The following is a 23,829-nucleotide window of genomic DNA, read 5'->3' on the forward strand; positions in this document are numbered from 1 at the left end:
CCAATTTGTAAACTGGTCAAAATGAATAAGCTTGTGGTCCTGCTTTATAATTGCCTGTAACCCAAAATTTCAGTTACACATACAAGAATTGCAATTGAGTCTCACAGAGTAACATTAATCTTAAAATGTTATTTTAAAGGAGAAGGAAAGGGAAAGTCACTTGGGGGTGCCAAAATGTTAGGCACCCCCAAGTGACTTCAATTACCTACTTTTTACCCCGGACTGGTGCCCCTGTAAGGAGAGAACAGCACCAGCCCGGGGTAGCTGCCGGTGCTTCCTCCTTCCGTTCTCGCTGCGCGCGCATGCGCAGTAGAGTGAATAGTGGAACTTTAACAGAGAAGTCGGCTTTTCACTCTACTGCGCATGCGCCGGCCCCGGGAAATTCACAGCAGCGCGAGTAGGAAGGAGGAAGCGGTGTCTACAGGTACCCCGGGCTGGTGCTGTTTTCCCCTAACAGGGGCACCAGCCCGGGGTACAAGGTAGGTGATTTAAGTCACTTGGGGGTGCCTAACATTTGGCACCCCCAAGTGATTTAGCCTTTCCTTCTCCTTTAAAGAGTTTATTTTAACATAAACAGCTCCTTAAAAAGACTTTTTACTATGCAGGTGATTGGAGGGGGGAAAAGTGCCCGTTCTTGCATTCAGACCATATGGGCGTATCCATTCTGTTATCATTGCATTTTTATTTAAATTATTTTAACATTTTAATACTAATTTGTTGAAGAGACTCCTGTTAGTGATGTAACTGCAACTTCTGATCAAGAAACCAAATGAGTCACTGTTTTGCATAGCTGTTTCCTCACCACACCCAAATGTGAAGGAGAGCAATTGCAACCTGAAAAGACTGATATTAAAATAGCTTCATCTGCCAAACCATCGACCAGCAACACTAATTGCAAAGTATTTTTTTTCCGATAATTAACATGCTGCAGCATTTATATATGCCTTTAAATTCATAAATGATAGCAAACACTGTTATTGTCTGTGTCACATGCTCAAAACATTGAATAAGGAGATAAAGGTAATGTTTGTGTTAGATCAAAAATCTTACAAATGGAAAACTAATGCACAACTGGTTGTTCTATATCTAGTAGAACTAATTGTACTTTTAAAAGGAGCATCTTTTAAAAAAATATACTACAGACAGAATTCTTAATATCTGAAATGCCAGCCATGCCAACCAGCATGGCTGCCGGCATCGGGTGCTCCCTCCCAATGTGGGTAGCCCAGCACAGGTGGGGGGAGTTTTCTTTATTAAGAAAAACTATTGTTTTCCACAACCAAAATGCAGGCTCTATTAGCCAGCACCTCTGGTGAGGGAAATAATTTAGGGGTGATAGGTGCCCTTTAAGTGAAATATCAATACAAAGTTTAATCCTTTCTTTGATTAATCTTAAACAGATTTTCTGTGCTGGATAATGATTTTGAATGCCAAGTAATTTATTTGAAAAGCCTTCAATAAAAAGCACGAACAAAAAAAACCTGTGGAACAAATCCAAATAAGAAAATGAAAACCTCAAAATCCTCATTTTGGTAAGAATTTTTATGCACTTATAAATGAAAAAAAACAATCACAAAAACCTCTAAAATCACAAAGTATATTGTTCCAATTTGCCTAGGACAGTTCCTATTGACCAGCTTTTAGATGGTAACGTTTTAGTAAAGTTTTGGGGTTTTGTTAAAGTTTGTGTAAAAAGTTTTATTTTACGATGTTTAGCATTAAAAACCATGATTCTTGATAATGAAAAAATATATAAATGTTAGTAAATGGGCTTATTTATACTACTTTGTCTTCTGCATTGAAACCAATAACATCAAGCTGTAAATGACACAAGGGCCAGTACAATGCGCAAATTGCGAAATATGGATGAAAATTAAATTTTTTTTTAACCCACAAAAGTGCTGTGCCAATTATGGCATAGTGTTAGTACAGGTATCGCACCCCTTATCTGGTAACCCATTATCCAGAAAGTTTCGAATTACGGAAAGGTCATCTCCCATAATCAAATAATTCTCATTTTTAAAAATGGTTTCCTTTTTCTCTGTAATAATAAAACAGAACCTTGTACTTGATACCAACCAAGATATACTTAATCCTTATTGGAGCCAAAACAATCCTATTGGGTTTAATTACTGTTTAAATAATTTCATTAGCAGACTTAAGGTTGGAGATATGAATTAGGGAAAAACCCCTTAGCCGGAAAGCCCCAGGTCCCAAGCATTCTGGATAACGGGTCCCATACCTGTACTTTGTACCTTTACTTGTTAGAAACCCTTTCTGGCTATTAAAGCAACCCCCTAAAGGCACTCTGGAACAGAGAGGTCCAGGCTGACAGTAATGTCATTTCTTCCTTGCATCAACAGCACATATTTTTAAAAGTTAAAACAGATATCACCTCTGGGAAATTCTGCTGCTATTGATTCACTTATATGGGATTTTTAGGATAATGAGATTTTAGCCTTTGAATAATAGGTCCCTGAAAGTTCCATAGAAGTGATTAAAGAGTGGAAGAAATTACCTATGACAAGCTCTGTTTCTACAAGTGACTTGTTTTCATTCTTCTTCTTAATGTACATTGAGGAATCATTTCTGTAACACACTATAGACTATCTGGCCGCTTTACAAATACTGATTATTATAAAAGAGATTGTGGAAGCACTCATTAAGGCTCAATTAAGGTATAATTAAACTATAATGAAAATACAGGTATGGCATCTATAATCCAGAATATCTGGGTTTTTCCAGATGAGGGATCTTTCAGTAATGTGAGGCACTCTACCTTAAGGCTAATAAAGATATTTAAATATTACAAAAACACAAACAGATTTGTTTTGTCACAAGTTTAGTTATCATCAAATACAAGGTACTACAAATAAATAGCAAATCAGTCAAATTAAGAATGGAAAATGGTATGTATGCATTTTGGAGCCTTCAGGATACTACCGTATATACTCGAGTATAAGCCGATCCGAATATAAGCCGAGGTACCTAATTTTACCTAAGAAAACTGGAAAAACCTATTGACTCGAGTATAAGCCTAGGGTGTCACCAGTAGGGCTGGTGCGAGCGAGCCAGCACACAAAGTGTGCTCACACTTTGGTTTAATTGAGTATCCCAAAAATTGCCCCCTGTCTAGCTTAAGAAATATATATAGGGTATAGAGTGTTTTAGACAGTGGTGGCTTAAGAAAGGTACTAGAAAGGGACTAGACATGGTGGAGTGGGCAAAGATCAGGAGAGGGTCTATTTTAAATCTCAGTCTAAATCTGGTTATATTCAACTTGTTACCCTTCATAAGTCCATAAAGACCCCCATAACCTACTCAGTTTATGGATAAGGGGATAAAGGGCCCCCTACTGGATGTTTCTGGGCTCGACTAACAACTAATATTAACCCCAAAGGTATTCTGTTTGCAAGGATTTCTGGTATCAAATAATTTAAAAACATTCAAAAAATAAATTCTAATAAGGTTAAAATAAGCAAGTTGTGCATCTGGGGCCCCACATTTCTGTCTGTTTGATTTGGTAATTTGGTAGAGCAAGCTGAAAAGGCATCATTTTTGTTGAGACATTGCCTAGGAACACTGTGAGCTCGGAAAGGGTTAAGGAGAGGCTGCTGCAGTCACCAAGGAGTTTCAAAGTGCTGTTTTGTTTCTGAGAACTCACCTCCCAGCCGCCAGTCTGTAGCCTCTGAGAACACCTGTTCTGCTAGAATCAGCAAGTTCTACTGGGAAATGCAAATGAAGGAGTGTGCACTCTGCTCTTCTCCTGATCTTACAAGGTCTAAGATCAGGCCATGAGTAACTGAAGGGGGCGCGTGACGTCACTGGCGCGACTGCGGTGCCAAGCAGATCAGAAACGCGCACAGGAGAAGAGCAGAGTGCACAGGAGAAGAGCGCACAGTTAGGATGGCCGTTGGGAAGCTGGCATAGGCAGAGTGCGGGCGCAAGCGCGCAGGTACGCATGGACAGATGCCCGTGGGGGGGGCACATCGCCACATCGAGCACATTAGGCACATCCATACCATATACTCGAGTATAAGCCGAGGCTTACTTTTTGAGCACATTTTTAGTGCTCAAAAACTCGGCTTATATTCGAGTATATATGGTATATTCCAAACCTGGGCAACTGATCTGGCTAAAATAGCTTAATCAATGCACATTGCTTCATGCTGCCCTAATATTGTATGTAAGTATATACGTATTCAAGAACACAGGAGCATTGTTATTAATTATAAGTTTAGGTTAGGTTAAAGGAAAATTGAAAGCAAATTCACTGGGGGTGCTAATGTGTTAGACATTAGATTGCCCAGGGGGGTGTTCCTACCTTTGTAGCATACCTCTTCAGGTGTCCTGGACACCACACATGCACAGTTGAGTAAAAATTGGACTTCAACTTTAAATTCTTTTACTCTACTGTGCACATGCGCTTGCCAGGAGTAGCAAAATGATGGAGGAGGAGGAGCAAAAGATGGAGGAGTGATGCGCCGGACCAGCACCCAAGGCCACTGCACTTTTTAGCAGAGAGAAGCAATGTCCTGGGGTCTAAGGTTAGCGATGATGTTCACTGGGGGGTGTCTAAAACATTGGCACCCCCAGTGAATTTACCTTTCCTTATCCTTTAAAACCACCCCTGGATTTGTGGCCCGAGCATGGTGCAGGTGTAATTATTAGAAACTAATTTTTTAATTTTTTTGGCAGGAACAAAGTATAAAATCATCAGTAAGCATAGGCAATTGTGGACAGATTATGGGCAGAGTGTACCAGACCCTAGTGTGAAAGCAATGATCCAAAGTATTCCTTGGCTGTGTTCCAATATGTCCTATTCATGCAGTGGCTTTTTCATAAGTATATGAGCCAAATATTTGTACCTATATGAATAACTGAGCCATCCTTAATAGAGTTAAAAAAACATAGGATGGCAACTGGGGCGTGAGTAGTAATTTACATTCCTGCATTGTTGCAATAATATATTTGTTTTTTTTAAATCACACCACATTGAATTAACTCTCATTTACAGGTTTCAGTGTGAGCGCTTTATAACCATAACGAAAGTGACTGCTGATGGATACCTGTATTTTCTCTTCATGTTAAGCATTTACATACTAGTTCAGTCTGAAAGCAGCAAAGCCTCGTTCATCCACAGGAGGCTGCCTAGAGGTCTCTCAAACTGTCCCTCTGCGGATACTCAGCTGGACTTAACTAAAAGGAACATAACTCAGCTTCAAACAAGTGACTTTAGTTGTTTTTTAGATTTGAAATTTTTAAATCTTTCATATAATTCAATTGAAGAACTAGACTGTTCGGTGTTTCAGTTCAATCCTTCTCTAGAGTATTTAGACATATCAAACAACAGATTGCATACGATACAATGTCAATCATTACAATATATTAAAAACATTAAGCATCTGGACCTTTCATACAATAACTTTAAACAAATGCATTTTTGCAAAGAATTTACGGCACTGTCCCAACTGAAACATCTTGGCCTGAGTGCCGAGCAGATCCAAACTAACAGTTTTTTAAATATTGCACCTATGCAACTTGAATATGTATTTTTGGGGATGGAAGACTTGACGGAATATGAAAATGGAAGCTTACAATTTCTGAATACAAATAAACTGCTTATCAATTTACCAACAAACCTAAATCTAGCAAGTTCTTACCTTTTGAGTGATGCTTTAAACACCTCCACAACTCTAGAGGTCTCTGGGGCACAATGTGATGTACACTGTGATTATTTCACAAAGTCCTTTTCCACGATTACTAAAAACTCCAAAGTAGTCAATCTAATCATCAGCAATGGTGCAATGCCGGGAAATGAAATATTTAAAATTATGCCGCCTATTTGGGATTCATCAATAGAGCATCTATACATCAAAATCTTCAGACTTCAAAATGAGCTCAAGTATGTTAAAATGGACTTTTTGCATCATTCAATAAAATCTCTTACAGTAGAGGATTTGACTAACGAGGTGGTGTCCTTTCGTGATACTCATCCCCTACAAATGTTTGCAGAAATGCTTGTGGAAAATATAACATTCTCTAGAGCAGAACTGTATTTCTTTTTTTGTCCTCCAGCGCCCAGCATTTTTAGAGTTATAAACCTTCCAAGCAACAGACTTACAGATGATATTTTTCAAAATTGTGCCAATCTCAAAGAATTAGAATTACTGAATTTACAAAATAACAAATTAGAGCAAATGTCAAAAATAAGTTCTATGACTCTCACAATGCCAAATCTCAAGCATTTGGACCTCAGTAGAAATGGACTTCATATTGACAATGAGAAACAATGCAAATGGATGGATTCTCTTGTATTCCTAAACTTATCTGAGAGTGGGCTTACAAATTCGGTCTTTGGTTGCCTTCCCATCAACCTCCAGATACTAGATCTCTCTAAAAATCAAATCTCCAGCATCCCCATAGAAGTTAAAAATTTTGTGTCCCTAAAAGAACTACATTTAGCATCAAACCGTCTAACAGATATCCCTGACTGCCACAATATTGGCAATAACTTGGGGGTCCTAAAAGTTGATGAAAATCTTATAAACTTACCATCAAAAGAATTCCTCCAGAACTGTGAATATGTTAAATATCTAAGTGCTGGAAAAAATCCGTTTCAGTGCAATTGTGACCTGAGAGAGTTTGTTAAGATGGGAGTCATGTTTCCAAAAAGGCTTATTGGATGGCCAGAGTCCTATAAATGTGCAGATCCTGAAAACCTCAGAGGAATTTTCCTTCAAGATTTTTATTTACCTGAAATTTCATGCAATATTTCAATGCTTCTAGGAGTTGTACTGGGTACAATATTTATTTTATCAATCATTGTGGTTTCTGCATGTTTTTATTTTGACGTGCCATGGTATATTCGTATGTTGTTCCGATGGTTTAGAACAAAGCACAGGTTAAGGAATGTTAACCAGCAAGACATTCAGAATGACAAACTATTCCATGCATTCATTTCTTATAGTCAGGAAGACTCAGACTGGGTAAAGAATATGTTGCTACCAAATCTTGAAAGAAAAGACGGATCAATAAAAATCTGCCACCATGAAAGGCATTTTATTCCTGGTAAAGCAATCATTGAAAACATAATTGACTGCATCGAAAAAAGTTTCAAGTCCATTTTTGTTTTGTCTCCTAATTTTATTCAGAGTGATTGGTGTCACTATGAGCTGTATTTTGCACAGCACACTTTATTTGGGAAAAATTCCAATAATTTGATTCTGATACTACTGGACCCCATCCCACAGTATTTAATTCCCAATAAGTATAACAAATTAAGATCGATAATGAAGCATAGGACATACCTTGAATGGCCAAAGGAAAAAGGCAAACATGCCCTCTTTTGGGCTAACCTCAGGGAAGCAATTCATGTAAACCTTTCTATTAAAGAGGAAGACATGGCAGACCCTGAAGTAAGAACATAATAAAAATTGGTATCCAGTGGCTCCAGTGAAAAATGTGGGTCCGGGCACCCCCCCCCCTTCACTTCCAACCCCCACAGACCAAATCATTACGAGTTTTAAAAACATGTTCTCCTTTTAAACTCTACAAGTGCAGATGTGGTCCCTGCAATTTGCCTGCAGTCAGATGCATGTCAAAGTGAGCTCCTTGCACTTCCATATAATTGAGCTTGGTGCCACATAAGGTGGCCACACAAAATTTCGATCTTTCATGCGACCATTGGTCACACGAAAGACTGTTCCCACCCTCCACTGACATTCAGGGCTGAATCATCGGAAATGGAGGTAGAAACAATAGAAATTCTATCTAATTCTTCTAATTCTCAGGCGCCTTAAATGGCGTCCAATCAAAATCTTTTAACCTTGCCGATCGACGAGTCGACCAATATCCACAGCCTTTTGCGATATCGGGTGCCTTGTGGTTTCGTACAATATTATCGGTGTGTGCATGGCCGGCTTTAGTCCTTCCTGCCTTTCTATCCAATTTGAGCACTTTTGTGCATAGTGACTCCTGGGTACCCTGGAGCTGCTACATCCTCCTGACCAGGCAGTAGCTCCAGGGCTTCCTTCAGTAAGGACCAGTAAGCATCAGAAATTATGCCAAATGGAATTCCATGCAACTGTGTCTGATTTGCAACAAAATGTGCACACAGTTGTATAAACGCAATATCGTTAGGAGCAGCAAATTATGCTAAATGCATTGACCACTTGCAACCGCAATGACACTGAAATTCTAGGGGGGACATTGTACTATTCCCACAGCACTTGTTGACATACATGAGCCCTGATATATTTATAAGTTTGGTGCAAAAGTTGCAAAGCTATCCATAAGGTATTTGAAGTAGATGTTTATTTTTGTTACATGTATTAAAATATTTATATACTGTATACATTATTTAAATGTACCATGTGTTCCTTCTCTACATATTTGTATTTCTATATAAAAATATGCATGCAAAATGGGAATCTATTATTGCTAGCTTTATCTCTTAAGGTGACAGCTACAGTACTAATTACATTTTTTTAAGGGAAAAGGTAAAATGGGAGATACGTGAAATTTGGGGTTTTCTGTAAAAATGGTGTAAAAAAAAAAAAAAGACATAAAATGCAGGAAAACTGACACGGGATAAACAGGGGTTTTTAAGAAAAATATGGCAAAATTATATCATAAAATGTAGGAAAACATTAAAATCTGGGAATTGCTCCCACTGAAATGCATTAGGACTGTAAAATTGGGGCTTGATATTTTCCACTATGGAATTATGGAATATATTACAGATATTGCTAAATGACCATTAATGTAGAATACCAAAACTAAGCAAAACAATATAGTAGGACCCAAATGCAAAAATTGTCTATTGGTTCAAATATCTGTTTAAATGACAGGTTTGCATTTTTCAGTACTGTCATTATAGTACAGGATACGTAATAATTACTCCTCCCCCAAAATCAGCAGCTTCCAGAACACATGCCACAAGTCTGCTCGAGTGCTTAACCCCAACATTTGTTATACCCCCTCTACTGTCAGTCTGAAACAGTGTGAATACCTTGAGCTTTGTACTTTTTGAAATAACTTTAGGTATGATATAGACTGATATTCTCAGGTAATTTGCAATTGGTCTTTTTTTGTTTTGTTCTTGAACAATTTTGCTTTTTATTCAGCAGCTTTCCATTTTAGAATATCAGATATTTAGTCCAATTTACCCAAGCAACCAGGAAGGGGTTGCAATGAGAGACTGGAATATGCTTAGGTAATGGGCTGAAGAGAAAGGTAAATAATGAAAGGTTAAAATAGAAATAACATTGTAGTCTCACAGGACAAGTTGTTTTGTTTTTTTTTTTATTGGTTTAAAAGTTGAAAGTATGGCAAGTAATAATAATAATAATATAACACTATAAAAAAATGAATAAAAGACCAAATAAAAAGTTAAGAACAGGACATTACGTAACATACTTATAGTTAAAGGAATACTGTCATGGGAAAACATGTTTTTGTAAAACACATCAGTTAATAGAGCTTCTCCAGCAGAATCCTGCATTGAAATCTATTTTCTTCATTTCCCAGGGTGCCACTGCCATGTGACCTGTGCTCTGATAAAAGCAGAACAATGGAAAGGGAGTAAGATAGCAGCTCCCAGTAGGTATCAGAATAGCACTCAATAGTAAGAAATCCAAGTCCAGCTTGGGACTCCTCCAGTTACATGGGAGTAGGAGACACAATAAGTTACCTGAAAGCAGTTCTAATGTGTAGCGCTGGCTTCTTCTGAAAGCTCAGACTCAGGCACAATGCACTGAGATGGCACCTACACACCTATATTACACCTAAAAAATACATTTTTTTTGGTTCAAGAATAGCATTTTAAATGGTAGAGTGAATTATTTGATATGTAAACAGTGTAATATAGTAATAAAAAGTACACCCTTAAATGGTTCTATATAAAGAGGTCTTTGGTAGTGATGAGTGAAATTTTTCGCCAGACATGGATTTGCAGCGAAATTCCACATTTCACCATTGAACCAATAATTTCTCCTTCTTGAACCAATGTCCTTTAAAGATGGCTATTTTTAACTGAGTAGATCTGAATTATATGAAGAAATGTTTTAAAAACCAATTACAAAAAGAGAAGGCCACATGCAATATTCAATGAGATTGATTTCTTGATATTATCTAAAAAAAAATCATTTTTACATGATTTTGTAACAAAATAAAAGGCTAATAGGCTTATTTATCAATTGTTGAGTTTCGAATTCAGGTTTGTTTTTTTGAAATTGCATATTGAATGCTGGCTTATTTATTAATAAGGAAAACTTGTTTGATTAAAAAACCTCTAATAAAATTTGTATATATAAACTGGAAAATATGGCTTGCCTTTGCCTAGAACTCCCATTGACTTCTATATAAACTCTCAAGCTTTTAGAAGGTGAAGTTTTACATTCAAGTTTACAGGTTTTTGCACTTAAGAGAATGGTTCACCTTTAGATTAACTTTTAATATTTTATAGATTGGATAATTCAAGGCACCTTTTCAATTAGACTGTATTATTTATTTCTGATAGTTTATGATTTATTTGCCTTTCTCCAGCAGCCCAAAAACTTTTGCTTTGTTCGGCTACAATTTTGTACTTTCATTACATTACTTTCATTACATTTACTATTCAGGCACTCTTCTATTCATATTCCTGTCTCTCATTCCAACCACTTCCTGGTTGCTAAGGTAACTTGAACCTTAGCAACCTGATAGCTGCTGGAATTCCAAACTGGAAATAATTAAAAAAGTAAAAATAATTAAAAAAAAAAGACCAAATGCAAATTTTCTCAGAATATTACTCTCTGCATCATACTAAAAGTTAACTCAAATGTCAAAGACCCATTTAATAAATACCAGACATTCCAAATTTTTAACCATACTTCGAATTTGATTTTTTGGCGCTAAAGAAGCTCGAACCATGAAAATAAATTTAAACTCTAAAATCTAAAGTTGATAAATCACCCCCTAAATGTTGGGGGGAAACTGGCTATGGCTTAGAAATGACATACAGTATGGATGGGACTCTTGTTTTAGAAGCTATAGAAGTTATACAAATATAAACATAGGCTGAGTAAGTTATGATCCAGTGAAAAGATTAGCTGATATCTTTCTTGCATTTAGAAATCCTGTTTGCTACTGCAACTTACACTGATTATTGAATCTGTAAATCCAACAAACAGCTCACTATACAAAGTTTTGTATTTTTTGGGCCAAGACTTGAGCTGAAAAATTAAGCAGCAAAGATATTAGTGATGCAAATTCACCCCAAAAATGGAACACCTGACAAAAATAAATAATAATAAGCAAACGTTTTTTATCTGTAAAATTACCCTAAATACTGGCCAGAATAACATACCTTTGTCCCTGCACTCAGTCTCATATTATGTCTAAATCACAAGCTGAAAACTGCAGCTCATTTCAGCTAATTCCTTCTTCCGTGAAGATGGTCAAAGAGGTACCTGCTGCACGTGTCTGACTGATTTCCACTGGAGCCGGAGGCAGCAAACAGGCACAGTAGACGCTTCTTTGACTGTCTTAATGATTAAAGAGAGCTCAGAAAAGAAAGGGTGTGGCTATAAGTAGCTGAAATAAGCTGCAGTTTTTAGTGTCTGAAACAACACGAGACTAAATACAAGAAATATGGTAAATTATTCTGGGGCATGTTTTTTTGCTTACTTATCCTTTAAGGCAAACAGTGGGGAAAATCTACCCAGCTCTCTTCCGAAACATGTTGTTCTGTGCACTTAAAGTAAGAATATTTGCTCATAAACAACACTCTCCAGTGGAATAGGATGAAGGAATACATATAATATTATAAAGAACTTATGTACTGAACTGAACATTTAGGTATGTTAGAAATGCATTCAGATAAGGATATGTCATCCACAAAAAGAAATAACACAAACTCTTATCTTAAAACATTGTTATGCAAAACTATTTTTTTCTCTAACACGTGCATAAAAATATTTGCATAATCTGGAGCTAGATTACATCCCATGGCAGTTCCCTGAAGTTGTATATAAAATTCTTTGTCAAACCTAAAGTTATTTTTACACAATAAGGAAGTGGCATATAGCCTGAAACGCGTTAACCTGTGGGGTAAGGACGCTTTGCCTTGTTTTTAGATATGGAAATAAACGAAGAAGTTATCCTGTGCTCCGCTCTTTACTTACAATTTTTTGCTGAAAGTTTTTGGCCTGATCGGGGGCGGCAAGAAGCGTGGCAGCACGGTTAAACTTTTTACAGACTGCTATCCTGGTGAGTGCTCCCCTTTTGTTTTGATTTACTGCTATTTTTACATAATACCAGGAATATTAACTCTAGTAGAAAATATACCTACTGTATATACCTTTACTTGTAAAAGAAGCTCCTCGGTATATTGCAACCCCTCCTCATGGGGAGCTGAAGTGTACAGTCACTGTACTTATATATTGCACAAAATGTTATCAGTTTTAGCCTTAACCAATGCCACTCATCAGTTTGCTCAGAAAGTCTCTTGTATCTGTACACTATAGAATTTTTTGATAATGTCTTGTAATGTGTCAACATTCCAGTAGAGGTTGTAGTAAAGAACCCAGTCCTGATACTATTGGGTAGCCTGGTGGTTTTATCAGACTCTCTTATGAACTTTGGATAATAGATATAATGTAATACTATGGTGTTCAGTAATTAAAAACTCTTTAAAACAGGCATTACTTAATCTGAATTCAAAGGCATTCCAGACCATTTTGGCTTTTTTTTTATCTACCATATGGGGTCATGGTTAAAGAGGGAGTAATGCCATGGGATATTTAATTGTCTTAAACCTTCCTGTATGTAGTTGTCCCTGTCCTGGGCCACTATTGCTCCCTTTGTCTTCATAATTAAATTATTATTAGCATTAAATTTGTCTTAATAGCTTTCCTCTCTAATACAGTTTTATTTTGTTTAAAGCCTTTGCCTCCCAGATGTCTGGCATACATTACACACCTCATGTAGCACAATTATTTAAACAATTCCAAGGAATCACATGTTAAATCAGGCATATATCTGCTCTTATTAATTTTTATCCATGAAGCACATTTTCAATTTGTCTGTGGATGAGTTTGGCAAAATCTGCGTTCCAGTGAAGAGGTTACTTGAATAAGTTGGAATAAAATCTAGCCTTTGTTTAGTATTGATTTATTTCTGCTGCATTAAGTATATAGCCTTTCAATAAATTAACCAAATCAGTTACCTTTGTGAAGTCTCTCTTATGTCTGGTAAAACTGACATTTGTTTAAAGGGGAAGGAAAGGCTAAGTCACTTGGGGGTGCTAAAATGTTAAGCACCCCCAAGTGACTTGAATCGCTTACCTCGTGCCCCGGGCTGGTGCCCCTGTTAGGAGAAAACCGCATGCGCAGTAGAGTGAAAAAGCCGACTTTAGTGTTAAAGTTCGGCTTTTCACTCTACTGCGCATGCGCGTGCAGCAAAGCAGGAAGTGATCGCTGCTACCCCAGGCTGGTGCTGTTCTCTCTGTACAGGGGCACCAGCCCGGGGTAGAAGGTAAGCGATTCAAGTCACTTGGGGATGCCTAACATTTTGGCACCCCCAAGTGACTTAGCTTTTCCTTTCCCTTTAACTTGCACTTGACTTTACATTAACATTTATTTATAAAGCGCCAACATATTCCGCAGCGCTGTACAATAAGACTTCTGTTCTTGTCTATCTTCTTATCCTGTTGCACCCTTTTCTCCTCTGTTCTTCCTGATCCTTTGGCCTCCCTGTTGTTTCTTTAACAAAAATCTTCTCTCCTGTCCTCCTGTGTAACAGTTTTTATCATGTATACAGGCAAAAGGTTTTAATCCCACTCCAAGGCCTCAGGTCTGAGTGCCACATCTTGTTAAAAGCCCTTTTAAAGTCCACAAAACAGGCACATATTTTTCATGTTTCGTATTATGGACATGGTTCTTAATGAGGTTGTTCAGGGTATAGATGTGATCTTTGGTGCAATGGTTTGATATGAATCCTGTTTAACACTGATTGAGCATGTTTGACTAATCATACAAGTCTTCAAATACATAACACAAAAATACTACTGAGATATTATTAGTGGTGGTTCAGTAAAGACACTGCTTCCTTTACTGATTACCAAAAAAAATTCAAGGTGTTTCCATACACATACTGCTGATTCAGTCTGGAAGCTTAGAGTAGCCCAATGCAAGGAACAGGCAACATATAACAGCAGTTAGGGAAGGACAGCCTATAAGTGGGAAATTCCTGGGTTATTTTCCAGCAGAGCCTTAATGTAAAAGTAAAATTGAAATAATGCTTATAAAGTACACTTTCAATAAAAGGTTTATCAGCCAAGTACTCATTGCTAACAATAGAGTTTAGAGCATTGGGTTTAATTCACACAATTCTGTAGAAAGCAAAAAAGAGAAAAATTACTAAGTAGAATTTATGTGTTTTAGTGCATATCCGGCAAGGATAAGGCTACCCAAGGGATCCCCAAGCAGGTGTGTAACTAAATAGGAACAGACACTACAGTTGCAAGGGCGGCCAGGAATGTAGAGGGTTGGCTCTAATTAATAACAGTTTCAGTAAATCTTGGTGGAATAGGTCAATTTACCTATATTGTGGACCCTAAATTGAATTTTCTAGTTACACCTCTGTCCCCAAGCACTGTCTTGGTGCTGGTTTTATTGTATCAATTTAAAAAATAATTGGTAAAGAGTAAAAAAATGTATTGTTTGCTACTGGTCTAATTACCCATAGCAACCAATCAGAGAGAGAGAATACATTTCTGTATATGCAGATTCCCCTGACTAGCCTTAGTCACTACTACCCTGGCCTTAAGGGCAGAGCCACCTGTTTGGGTAGCAAACAGTTCTTTGTTTTTATGTGTTGTGGAGCCATATCTCTATTCTTTTCCATGAGTAAATACCTTCTTACTCCTGCATAGCACTCCCATGTAAAGGTCCCCAATCCTGTGATTTCTTTGTTCAGGGTTCTTGTTGAGCTCAGAATCCATGAATTTATCTATCTATAATCTCTCTCTTTCTCTTTCTCAAACTCAGTCTTAACAAACAATTATAGCATATGTAGTAAAATAGTATATCAGAGTTAACTGCAAGCACGTCACTGCAGATCTCATATTTTTTGCACTACCAATACACCTACACAGCTAAGAGCAAGCATTATTTTGTTAGTGGCACAGATGCCGTAAAACCGGTTAATCAAGTGCTACAATAAGCAGACAGTCTAGAGAGAGAGAGAAATAACTGGGCGGCTTGCACTTCCTTGTTTATGAAGGCTGTGATGGAACAGGCAGAAATCACCGTCCCGAGGCAGATCTGCATTTTATACATTTATGAAGGCAAAACATCAAGAAATCTTTAAATATAGTTTGTAAGTTTTACACCACGAATAACTGAAGACTTCTCTTGGTAGAAATGCCAGGTATTATTGTGACTTGTAATGTTTTTCCTGTGTAACCAGGGGTATTTAGCACAGTGTAGGGATGAATGTTTGCTTTCATTTAGCGTGCAGACATTAAGCCATTTTATGTAACCAGTGGAATAATACCCTTAAAATGGAGATGCTTTATAAAAGTATCATTTTAACGGAACAGTGTATTTTTAAATAGTGCACACACCCAGTCAGAATTGGTGCTATGTATCATCTAGCTTTCGGTACTGAAACAATAGTTAGGACTTATTAGACTCTTAACTCTTTTTGTAAAATGTAGAACCCAGATTTAGAGTTAATAAACATTCTGCAATTAGGTGAGTGTGCACAAAAACTTGTGACATTAAAAACATTGCTCTTAGCAATGTTATTACTCCTCTCTAAATCAGTCGGAATCTGAAGAAGTTAATCGGAATCTGAAGAAGTTAATGGCAGAAGAATGCAGAGAGACGAGAGAGAGTTGCTACTTTAACATTACATAACAAGGCTACTGGGTAAGCAAGGAAATCCTCTTTAGAATGAAAATGCAGCTTAGTATAATAAGTATAACTTTTGAATATTTGTTTAAGTTAAAGGAAAACCATTTTGCATTTAATCAAACGTAGTAATGTTGCCTAACTTCCACACTGTTAGACTAAATTAATACATCATCATCTTTTCTGATTCTGTATAAACATTTTTGCCATTAGTTATAATAGTGATAATCTCCATGCAAAATATGTCAGGGAGGTGTAAATATAAAGTATTATCTAATAAACTGTGCTTCCAGTATCACTATATTTAAACTCTGCCTCTGCATTGTTACAAAGTGCAGTCCTTTACAGGGTAACACTCGTAGTTGCTGTGGGCTATGATCCTCAGTTTATAAACCATAATTAATTACCCAATGGATCTCATTTATTATAAGCAGACACAGTGCTAGTATTGGGCTCATTAGCACTTTTTTCTTTAGTGTAGAATAAGTGGCTCTTTGTTTCTACTAATGTAAATGAGGCACAAGGTGCAGTGGGAGACACAGGGGAGCCCTCTACTTAAGGGCTCTGGCACACGGGGAGATTAGTCGCCCGCGACAAATCTCCCTTGTCACGGGCGACTAATCTCCCAGAGCTGCCATCCCACCAGCGAAAATGTAAGTCGCCGGTGGGATGGCACACCGAAAATGCCTCGCGAGGCAGCTTCGGCGATATGCCGAAATCCCCTGCGCAGCGTGTGCCATCCCACCGCCGACTTACATTTTCGCCGGTGGGATGGCAACTCGGGGAAATTAGTCGCCCGCGAACAGGGAGATTTGTCGCGGGCGACTAATCTCCCCGTGTGCCAGAGGCCTTACACTGATCAAAATCAGCGCACGTTTAATAACTGTGCCTCACATTTAATTGTTCTGGCTGTGGATAATCATGCAGAATTGTGATAAATGTGTGCCCATTGTCTACTGTTGCATATTTTGCTCCTAATAATTTGCATAAACTGATACGTGCTAAGTATAATTACTGTACATACTAATGGTAATTAAAAAAAACTGTATTGTGGTGGTAAACTTGAAATTGCACCTAGCAATCCTTGCTTCAGTTTTCACCATTGACAAGAAATTAAGCACAAAGACCAGCTGCCATAAAATGTATGAGTTTCCTTCCTTGAGGTTTTACTATGACTAAATGTGCAATGATCTGATAAGTTTGTCAGTTAGGTCACTGTATTGTCTATAGATGATATTCAGCTTATATATCTGCAAGTAATATTGCAATAATAATGACCAGGAATTTAGAGCAAACTGTGGCTTTTTTGGAAAAACGCGCTTCTTCTTATTAACATAAAAAGCATATTATTTATCACACATTAAAGTAAACTTTCTAGCGGTTGTTAAGTAGGCCAAAATATTTCTCACTTAAATCTCTAGAGAAGCAATTGGCTCTTTGCCCTTGATAAATTTTCCCTTAAATCTTTTCAATGACTAGTTGTGGCACAGTGGTCATGTAACAGCAGGCTGTAGGTAGAATTAATAGGTAATGCAATGAAAGGAGTACTGTAATAAACTAATAAAGAAAATTGTGTTAGTTTTCTAACAAACGTGTAATCATGTAATTTATATGTATTCTAGCTGTTAAATAATGCTGGGGAGTAGCAGCTTTCAGAATTGCTCTTTAAACATAAACCTGTAGAAAATAATGTAATAGGATACTAGGTAGGTCACGTGATTCAAAGCATACATCCTATTTGCTATTGGTTGCTATGGGTTATTGGTCTTGGGCAAACTTAGTGCCTTTTATTACATATGGGGGTTAGACTTTTGAATCTGCAATATACATATCTTACTACAAATAACTTCTAAGAGGTCTTACAACAGCATCTAAGAGACCAACAAGGCATTTTCCCTAATTCTAACCCTATTTGGCCCTTAGTCTGAGCCCTCCTGAGCAATGTCTCTATGCACTGAATTGGGAAACCTATCCATCTGGGAATTGTTGAATTATTGATTTAATGTGGAGACCTTTCATGTGCATTTGGAAAAGCCTTGCTGTATTTTATAAAAGGGACAGTGGGGTTGATGTAATTTTCAGCACAGTTTCTGCATGATTTGAAGTGGGAAGTTATCGCTTCAGCAGACAGTATTTTGTATCATTTCCTCTTTTTCCCCATGGTTTCAACTTCTGGAGAAGTTTAACTTAATTTAGAATATTGTGTTTTCAATGTTCTGTATTCCTTAACTGGATAAAGAAATGCTTTGCTTCCTGTTGGCAAACTCCAGTAATGGGCAAGTATGAACATGAGAAAAGTTACAGCCATTATAGCTCAGTTAGTTCATTTCTAGTCTAGTCAACAATATACGGGATTTGCAAAGGTTAAGCTGAAAAAACTTAAATACAGCAGATAATGTAGGAAGTATGATCTTAAGTTAAAATAAATATGGATTTGTATGGTAATACAGGTATCGGACCCCTTATCCGGAAACCCATTATTCAGAAAGCTCCGAATTACGGAAAGGCCATCTCCCATAGACTCCATTTTAATCAAATAATTCACATTTTTTAAAAATGGTTTCCTTTTTCTCTGTAATAATAAAACAGTACCTTGTACTTGATCCCAACTAAGATATAATTCATCCTTATTGCAGTCAAAACAATCCTATTGGGTTTAATTACTGTTTAAATAATTTTACTAGCAGACTTCATCCAAATTACGTAAAGACCCCTTATCCGGAAAACCACAGGTCCCAAGCATTCTGGATAACGGGTCCCATACCTGTACTAAGGTAGAGAGAATTATATAAGTGGAAAGTACAATTTCATTAGATCACTAAAAGGGTCAATACAAACACAGCAGCTCACTTTATAGATTGAGTATTAATTTCCTAGGCTAGGTATGGACTGGAATTTAAATAAGACCCTGGCATTACAGGCCCTAAGAGGACCAAACAGACCCCCACAGACCCAATAAATAGTGAGTGTCTGTCATATCTCTCAGCAGCTCCACTGACATTTGTTAGAATCCACAGATCGACAGTCTGGACCTGGTGGTAGTGGACCTTGACCTGGTGGTGGATTAGAAACAAACTTGTACTTTTTCAGATAAAGATTGTTTAAAATAAATTACAGAAAGGCAATGCAGTTTACGAACTACAACAGTCACACTCAGTTTTCAGACTATCTGCAAACTACAGCAGGATGTTATGTGGCCAGTAGTGATGAGCGAACTTTTCAAAAAGGCATGGATTTGTGAATTTCTGCATTTCGCCATTGGTGAATTCTTTTGCAAAACATCTGCAAAATTTTGTAACGCAAATTTGCGGTCACGGCAAAAGGGCATGGTCGTGTCAAAAAGGACAAAAGAGAAATAGAAAGTGAAAACCCGTAGACAAATATAGCGAGGTGCTATTCCTAGAGGGGCTGCCCAAAGAAAAGTCCCCCTAGTTACCATCTAAAGAAGGGGTGATTTCACAGCACACAGCAGTAGCCAGAAGATGCATACAGCTCTATGATGCAGTTCCATGTTGGATTACCCACAGCAGATAGCCTAGAAATAGCAGTAGCTACCAGACGCATACAGCTCCATGATGCAGTTCCATGTTGGATTACCCACAGCAGATAGCCTAGAAATAGCAGTAGCTACCATATGCATACAGCTCCATGATGCAGTTCCATGTTGGATTACCCACAGCAGATAGCCTAGAAATAGCAGTAGCTACCATATGCATACAGCTCCATGATGCAGTTCCATGTTGGATTACCCACAGCAGATAGCCTAGAAATAGCAGTAGCTACCATATGCATACAGCTCCATGATGCAGTTCCATTTTGGATTACCCAAAGCCTAGAAACAGCAGTAGCCAGCAGACACATATAGTTCCATGTTGGATTACAAACAGCAGATAGCCTAGAAACAACAGTAGCCAGTAGAGGCATAAAGCTCAATGATCCAGTTCCATGTTTGTTTTGTAGTCATTTTAATTTTAGTCATCAGTTTTGAACAAAAATATATTTTTTTTCTGTTTTTAGGATGAATACTTAATCTGGGCCCAAGCACCAAGACATCGTATAAGGGAATTATTAAAGGATCTGCAGTATAAACTGCAAATTCACAATATGGCTGCAATATTCTTTCTGCTCATTTACTTATCTTCAAGTGGACAGTGTGTCAGGCAGGAAATATTTGAAAGCCATATAGCAAATTACTCCAACAAATTTCTTTTTGCTGTTCCAAAGAACCTTTCATCACTGACGACTGTGCTGGATATCTCATTTAATTCTATAGCAACAATGGAAACATCTGAATTTAACTATATATTTGATCTACAAGTGTTGAATGCATCTTACAATAAAATGAAGTATCTAAATAGCAGTATTTTTAAATTTAACACCCAACTGCAGTATCTTGACTTTTCCCACAATGTACTAAGAAATATCTCTGGTACATTTCCAAGTCATATTCAACATTTGGACATTTCTTTCAATAATTTTCAGACTTTATCTGTGTGCAGTGGATTTGGAAACATGGTTCTACTGGAATATCTTGGGCTTGGTGCGGATCAGATTCTAAAATCTGATTTTGAGGGGATTGTGCATTTGCACCTGAAAGAAGTGTTCATTGAGTTAAACTCCCTAAATGATTATGAAAATGGCAGCTTATTATTACTGAACACAAAGAAGCTTACGCTTGACTTTGGTGTACTATCCAATGAAGACCGCTACAATGTGTTATTTGATGCTGTCAACACAACCAGCGTTCTAGAACTGTCGCATTTACAGAGATGGAATATTCACATTGATCCAAAGAAATATATTTTCAATATTGTACAAAATTCAAAAGTAACAGATCTAACAATGAGGCATGTTAATGTCGAATGGAAAATGATTGTCCTGGCACTTCAGTATATCTGGCATTCCTCTGTTGAAACACTGACGTTCTATGATTTCTCTCTCAAAGGATTAATAGCAAAAACATCCTTTGATTATTCTAATACATCAGTGAAAGCAGTTAATGTGCAAGGTGTGAATGTTGGAGTTTTTCAGTTTGACCAAAGCTCTGTATATAGGGTCTTTTCTAATATGAATATTGAAAACCTGACGTTAAACTTTGCTAGCTTACTGTTTATGGTGTGTCCTCTCAATTCCAGCACCTTTCAGAGTATTGATTTTTCACACAATGCCCTGACAGACGACCTTTTCAAAGACTGCTTTACATTAATAAATCTAAAAAGATTAAAATTGAGAAAAAATAAACTTGAAAAAATATACAAACTGAGTGCTATGACAGAGAATATGCCCTCTTTGGAGTATTTGGATGCAAGTCATAATTTATTGGCCTATGATGAGGAGGACTGCCACTGGTCTCAAAATATTGTCGAGCTGAATTTGGCATCAAATTTTTTGACAGCATCTATTTTTAAATGTTTGCCAATTAGTATTAAAATTTTGATACTTGAGAGCAATGACATCACACATGTTCCAAGCGGTGTGACCCATTTAGATGACTTGGTAGAACTTAACCTTTCATTCAATCGGCTGGGTGATTTACCAGACTGCAGTAATATTAGTAGTCTTAGTCTTCTTGGTGTTGAGGGTAACCAGATCCTATATCCCTCAATTGAATCTATTGAGAGTTGCAGTCGAGTAAAACACATAAGTGCTGGCCAGAACCCATTTCAGTGTAATTGTGAATTAAGAAGGTTCATTAACCAAGAAAAAGAGGCGCCAGGAACATTGATTGGGTGGCCAGAAGCTTATGTTTGCAAGTATCCTGACCATCTCAGGGGAACCATGTTAAAAGATTTTTACATATCAGAAATAACATGCAATGTATTCATTCTGATACCTGTTATAATCTTGCCAATCATTATTTCCATAGCCCTTATTATTGGCCTTTGTAAATACCTTGATGGGCCATGGTTTTTGAAAATGATCTGGCAATACACCAGAACCAAGCAGAGAACAAGAACTAGTAAACAAGGTTACCAGTCACTCCAAAGGGATTTTGACTTTAATGCATTCATCTCTTACAGTGAACATGATGCATCTTGGGTAAAGAACATATTCTTACCTAGCATTGAAAGAAGCAATGACTGTATACGAATCTGCCAGCATGAGAGAAATTTTATCCCTGGTAAAAGCATAATTGAGAACATAATAAACTGCATTGAGAAAAGCTATAAATCAATTTTTATTTTATCTCCCAATTTTGTTCAGAGTGAGTGGTGCCACTATGAACTCTACTTTGCTCACCACAAATTGTATACTGAAAACAATGACAACCTAATCCTGATTCTGCTTGAACCGATCCCCCAGTACCTGATTCCCTCTAAATACTACAAACTGAAAACTCTAATGGCTCAAAGAACATACTTAGAATGGCCATCTGAGAAAAGCAAGCATGGCCTTTTTTGGGCTAATTTAAGGGCAGCCATTAGTATAGATTTAACTCATGCAGAGAGTGAAATTCCTTACTCAATTTCAAGTGAAAATCCTTGCTCAATTTCAAGTGAAAATCCTCACTCAATTTCAAGTGAAAATCCTTACTCAATTTCAAGTGATAATCCTTGCTTAGGGACCAGTGAAAATCCTTGCTCAATTTCAAGTGAAAATCCTTACTCAATTTCAAGTGAAAATCCGTGCTAAGGGACCAGTGAAAATCCTTGCTCAATTTCAAGTGAAAAAACTTGCTTAGTGTAAGGTTTGTAAAATTTGTAGCACTTTTTATAATCAAATTTATAGTCTAAAATACTTTTACATTTTGTCATGTTCTGTTTTGTGCTGATTTATAAATAAAATTTGCTTTAATGATTTTTATCGATGCAGAATTGTGTATTTGCCTGATGCTTCTTACTTTCTACTGAATTCTATGGGAATGCTGGGCATTATGGCACATGCGGTCATGTTCTGCAAACAAAATTGCCTGAGAAAGTCACTGCTGTTAGAGACCTGCATTGGGTTGGGTACCCATGCAATACCTGCAAAGCGGTCAGGTTTCCAGGCTCTTACCCTACCGACCTCCCCAAGAAAAAAGGAAATGTATCCCCTTACCTCCATGACCTTCCACTGGAGTGTCATCAGTTCCAGCCCACAATTGTGTTACTTCCTGTGTTGCGGTTTCAATTAGGTAGGGTCTGTTGCTGGTCTGGGGAAGGGGAACAGCTGGTCCAGGTAAGGTTGTAGGTCTGTGTTGACATGGGTTTGCCCAACTGGACCCATGCAGGATTATAACTTCTGTTTACCCTAAATCATGTGAGTCCCATGACTATAGAGGGCAGATTTTTTTTGGCTGTTTTATCCTTGTATTGGTTTCTCATAAAATCAAAGCAGTCTAAACTACAGATCCCTGCACAGAATGGTGAGAGATACGCTGCTACAACACCTAGAGAAGGCATAGATATGTCTGGTCTTACTCTTCTGCAGTATCTCATTTTATCACATTATCAAATCGCCAAATTCCTCTTACCACATTTGCCATTGGATTATTTTTTGCAAATGTATATTCACAATTTTAAATAAATAAATTGAAATATGGTATGGGGTACAATTGGTTCTCTTTATGGGGTACAAGTGGTTCTCTAAGAAAAAATATCCATTTTAAGCAAATGCACTTCAGCACTGTATTTTGCCTTCGTTTACATGTATAGTATTCTGATTGATAATAAGTAGGTAAGAAAATTGTAATGAGTAGGAAATTGCTTATGCGGGGAGTTTTGGAATTTGGCAATCATATTAAGCTTCAAAATTCAAGATTCCTTTTTCATTTCTGCATTTCTAGACAAGTGATTTCTTTTTTTGTGAATATTCTTGTAAATAAAGAACTGAAAATGCGTGTTATGGTTTGGTAATGTTTTTTTTGCAAGTGAAACATTTCCTTAATTTATTAAAAGACAATGCACACGCAATATAGATGATCTCAAGCCACCATTTTATAAATATATAT

General features: G+C 37.2%; 2 protein-coding genes across 7 annotated transcripts; both read left to right on the plus strand.

The window, feature by feature from the left end:
• The first annotated feature begins 1,444 nt into the window (after positions 1-1,444).
• tlr1 (toll-like receptor 1) lies at positions 1,445-8,563 on the plus strand. The gene is made up of 2 exons (XM_018095354.2): positions 1,445-1,532; positions 5,018-8,563. Exons 1-2 carry the CDS (start codon positions 1,507-1,509, stop codon positions 7,428-7,430), a joined length of 2,439 nt encoding a protein of 812 aa, XP_017950843.2. The 5' UTR covers positions 1,445-1,506; the 3' UTR covers positions 7,431-8,563.
• On the plus strand, positions 1,446-22,714 carry tlr6 (toll like receptor 6). Of its 6 annotated transcripts, XM_018095356.2 has the most exons (4): positions 1,446-1,532; positions 12,120-12,252; positions 15,813-15,917; positions 19,917-22,711. In XM_018095356.2, the coding sequence occupies exon 4, from the start codon at positions 20,004-20,006 to the stop codon at positions 22,530-22,532; it is 2,529 nt and encodes an 842-aa protein (XP_017950845.1). In that variant the 5' UTR covers positions 1,446-1,532; positions 12,120-12,252; positions 15,813-15,917; positions 19,917-20,003; the 3' UTR covers positions 22,533-22,711. The 6 variants fall into 6 exon arrangements, with proteins under 6 accessions (XP_017950845.1, XP_031751228.1, XP_031751229.1 ...); XM_031895368.1 differs by lacking the exon at positions 15,813-15,917; XM_031895369.1 differs by lacking the exons at positions 1,446-1,532; positions 12,120-12,252 and adding an exon at positions 15,167-15,414 and having other exon boundaries at positions 19,917-22,714.
• The last annotated feature ends 1,115 nt before the right edge of the window (positions 22,715-23,829 follow it).

Source organism: Xenopus tropicalis, chromosome 1 (assembly GCF_000004195.4).
Source record: "Xenopus tropicalis strain Nigerian chromosome 1, UCB_Xtro_10.0, whole genome shotgun sequence".
NCBI lineage: Eukaryota > Metazoa > Chordata > Amphibia > Anura > Pipidae > Xenopus > Xenopus tropicalis.

Bases quoted from the DNA above. Each gene is read 5' to 3' on its own strand.
- tlr1 (XM_018095354.2), top strand. From the start codon at position 1,507: ATGAAAACCTCAAAATCCTCATTTTG. The intron at 1,533-5,017 runs GTAAGAATTTTT...TCTCATTTACAG, and splicing joins ACCTCAAAATCCTCATTTTG to GTTTCAGTGTGAGCGCTTTA.
- tlr6 (XM_018095356.2), top strand. From the start codon at position 20,004: ATGGCTGCAATATTCTTTCTGCTCATTTACTTATCTTCAAGTGGACAG.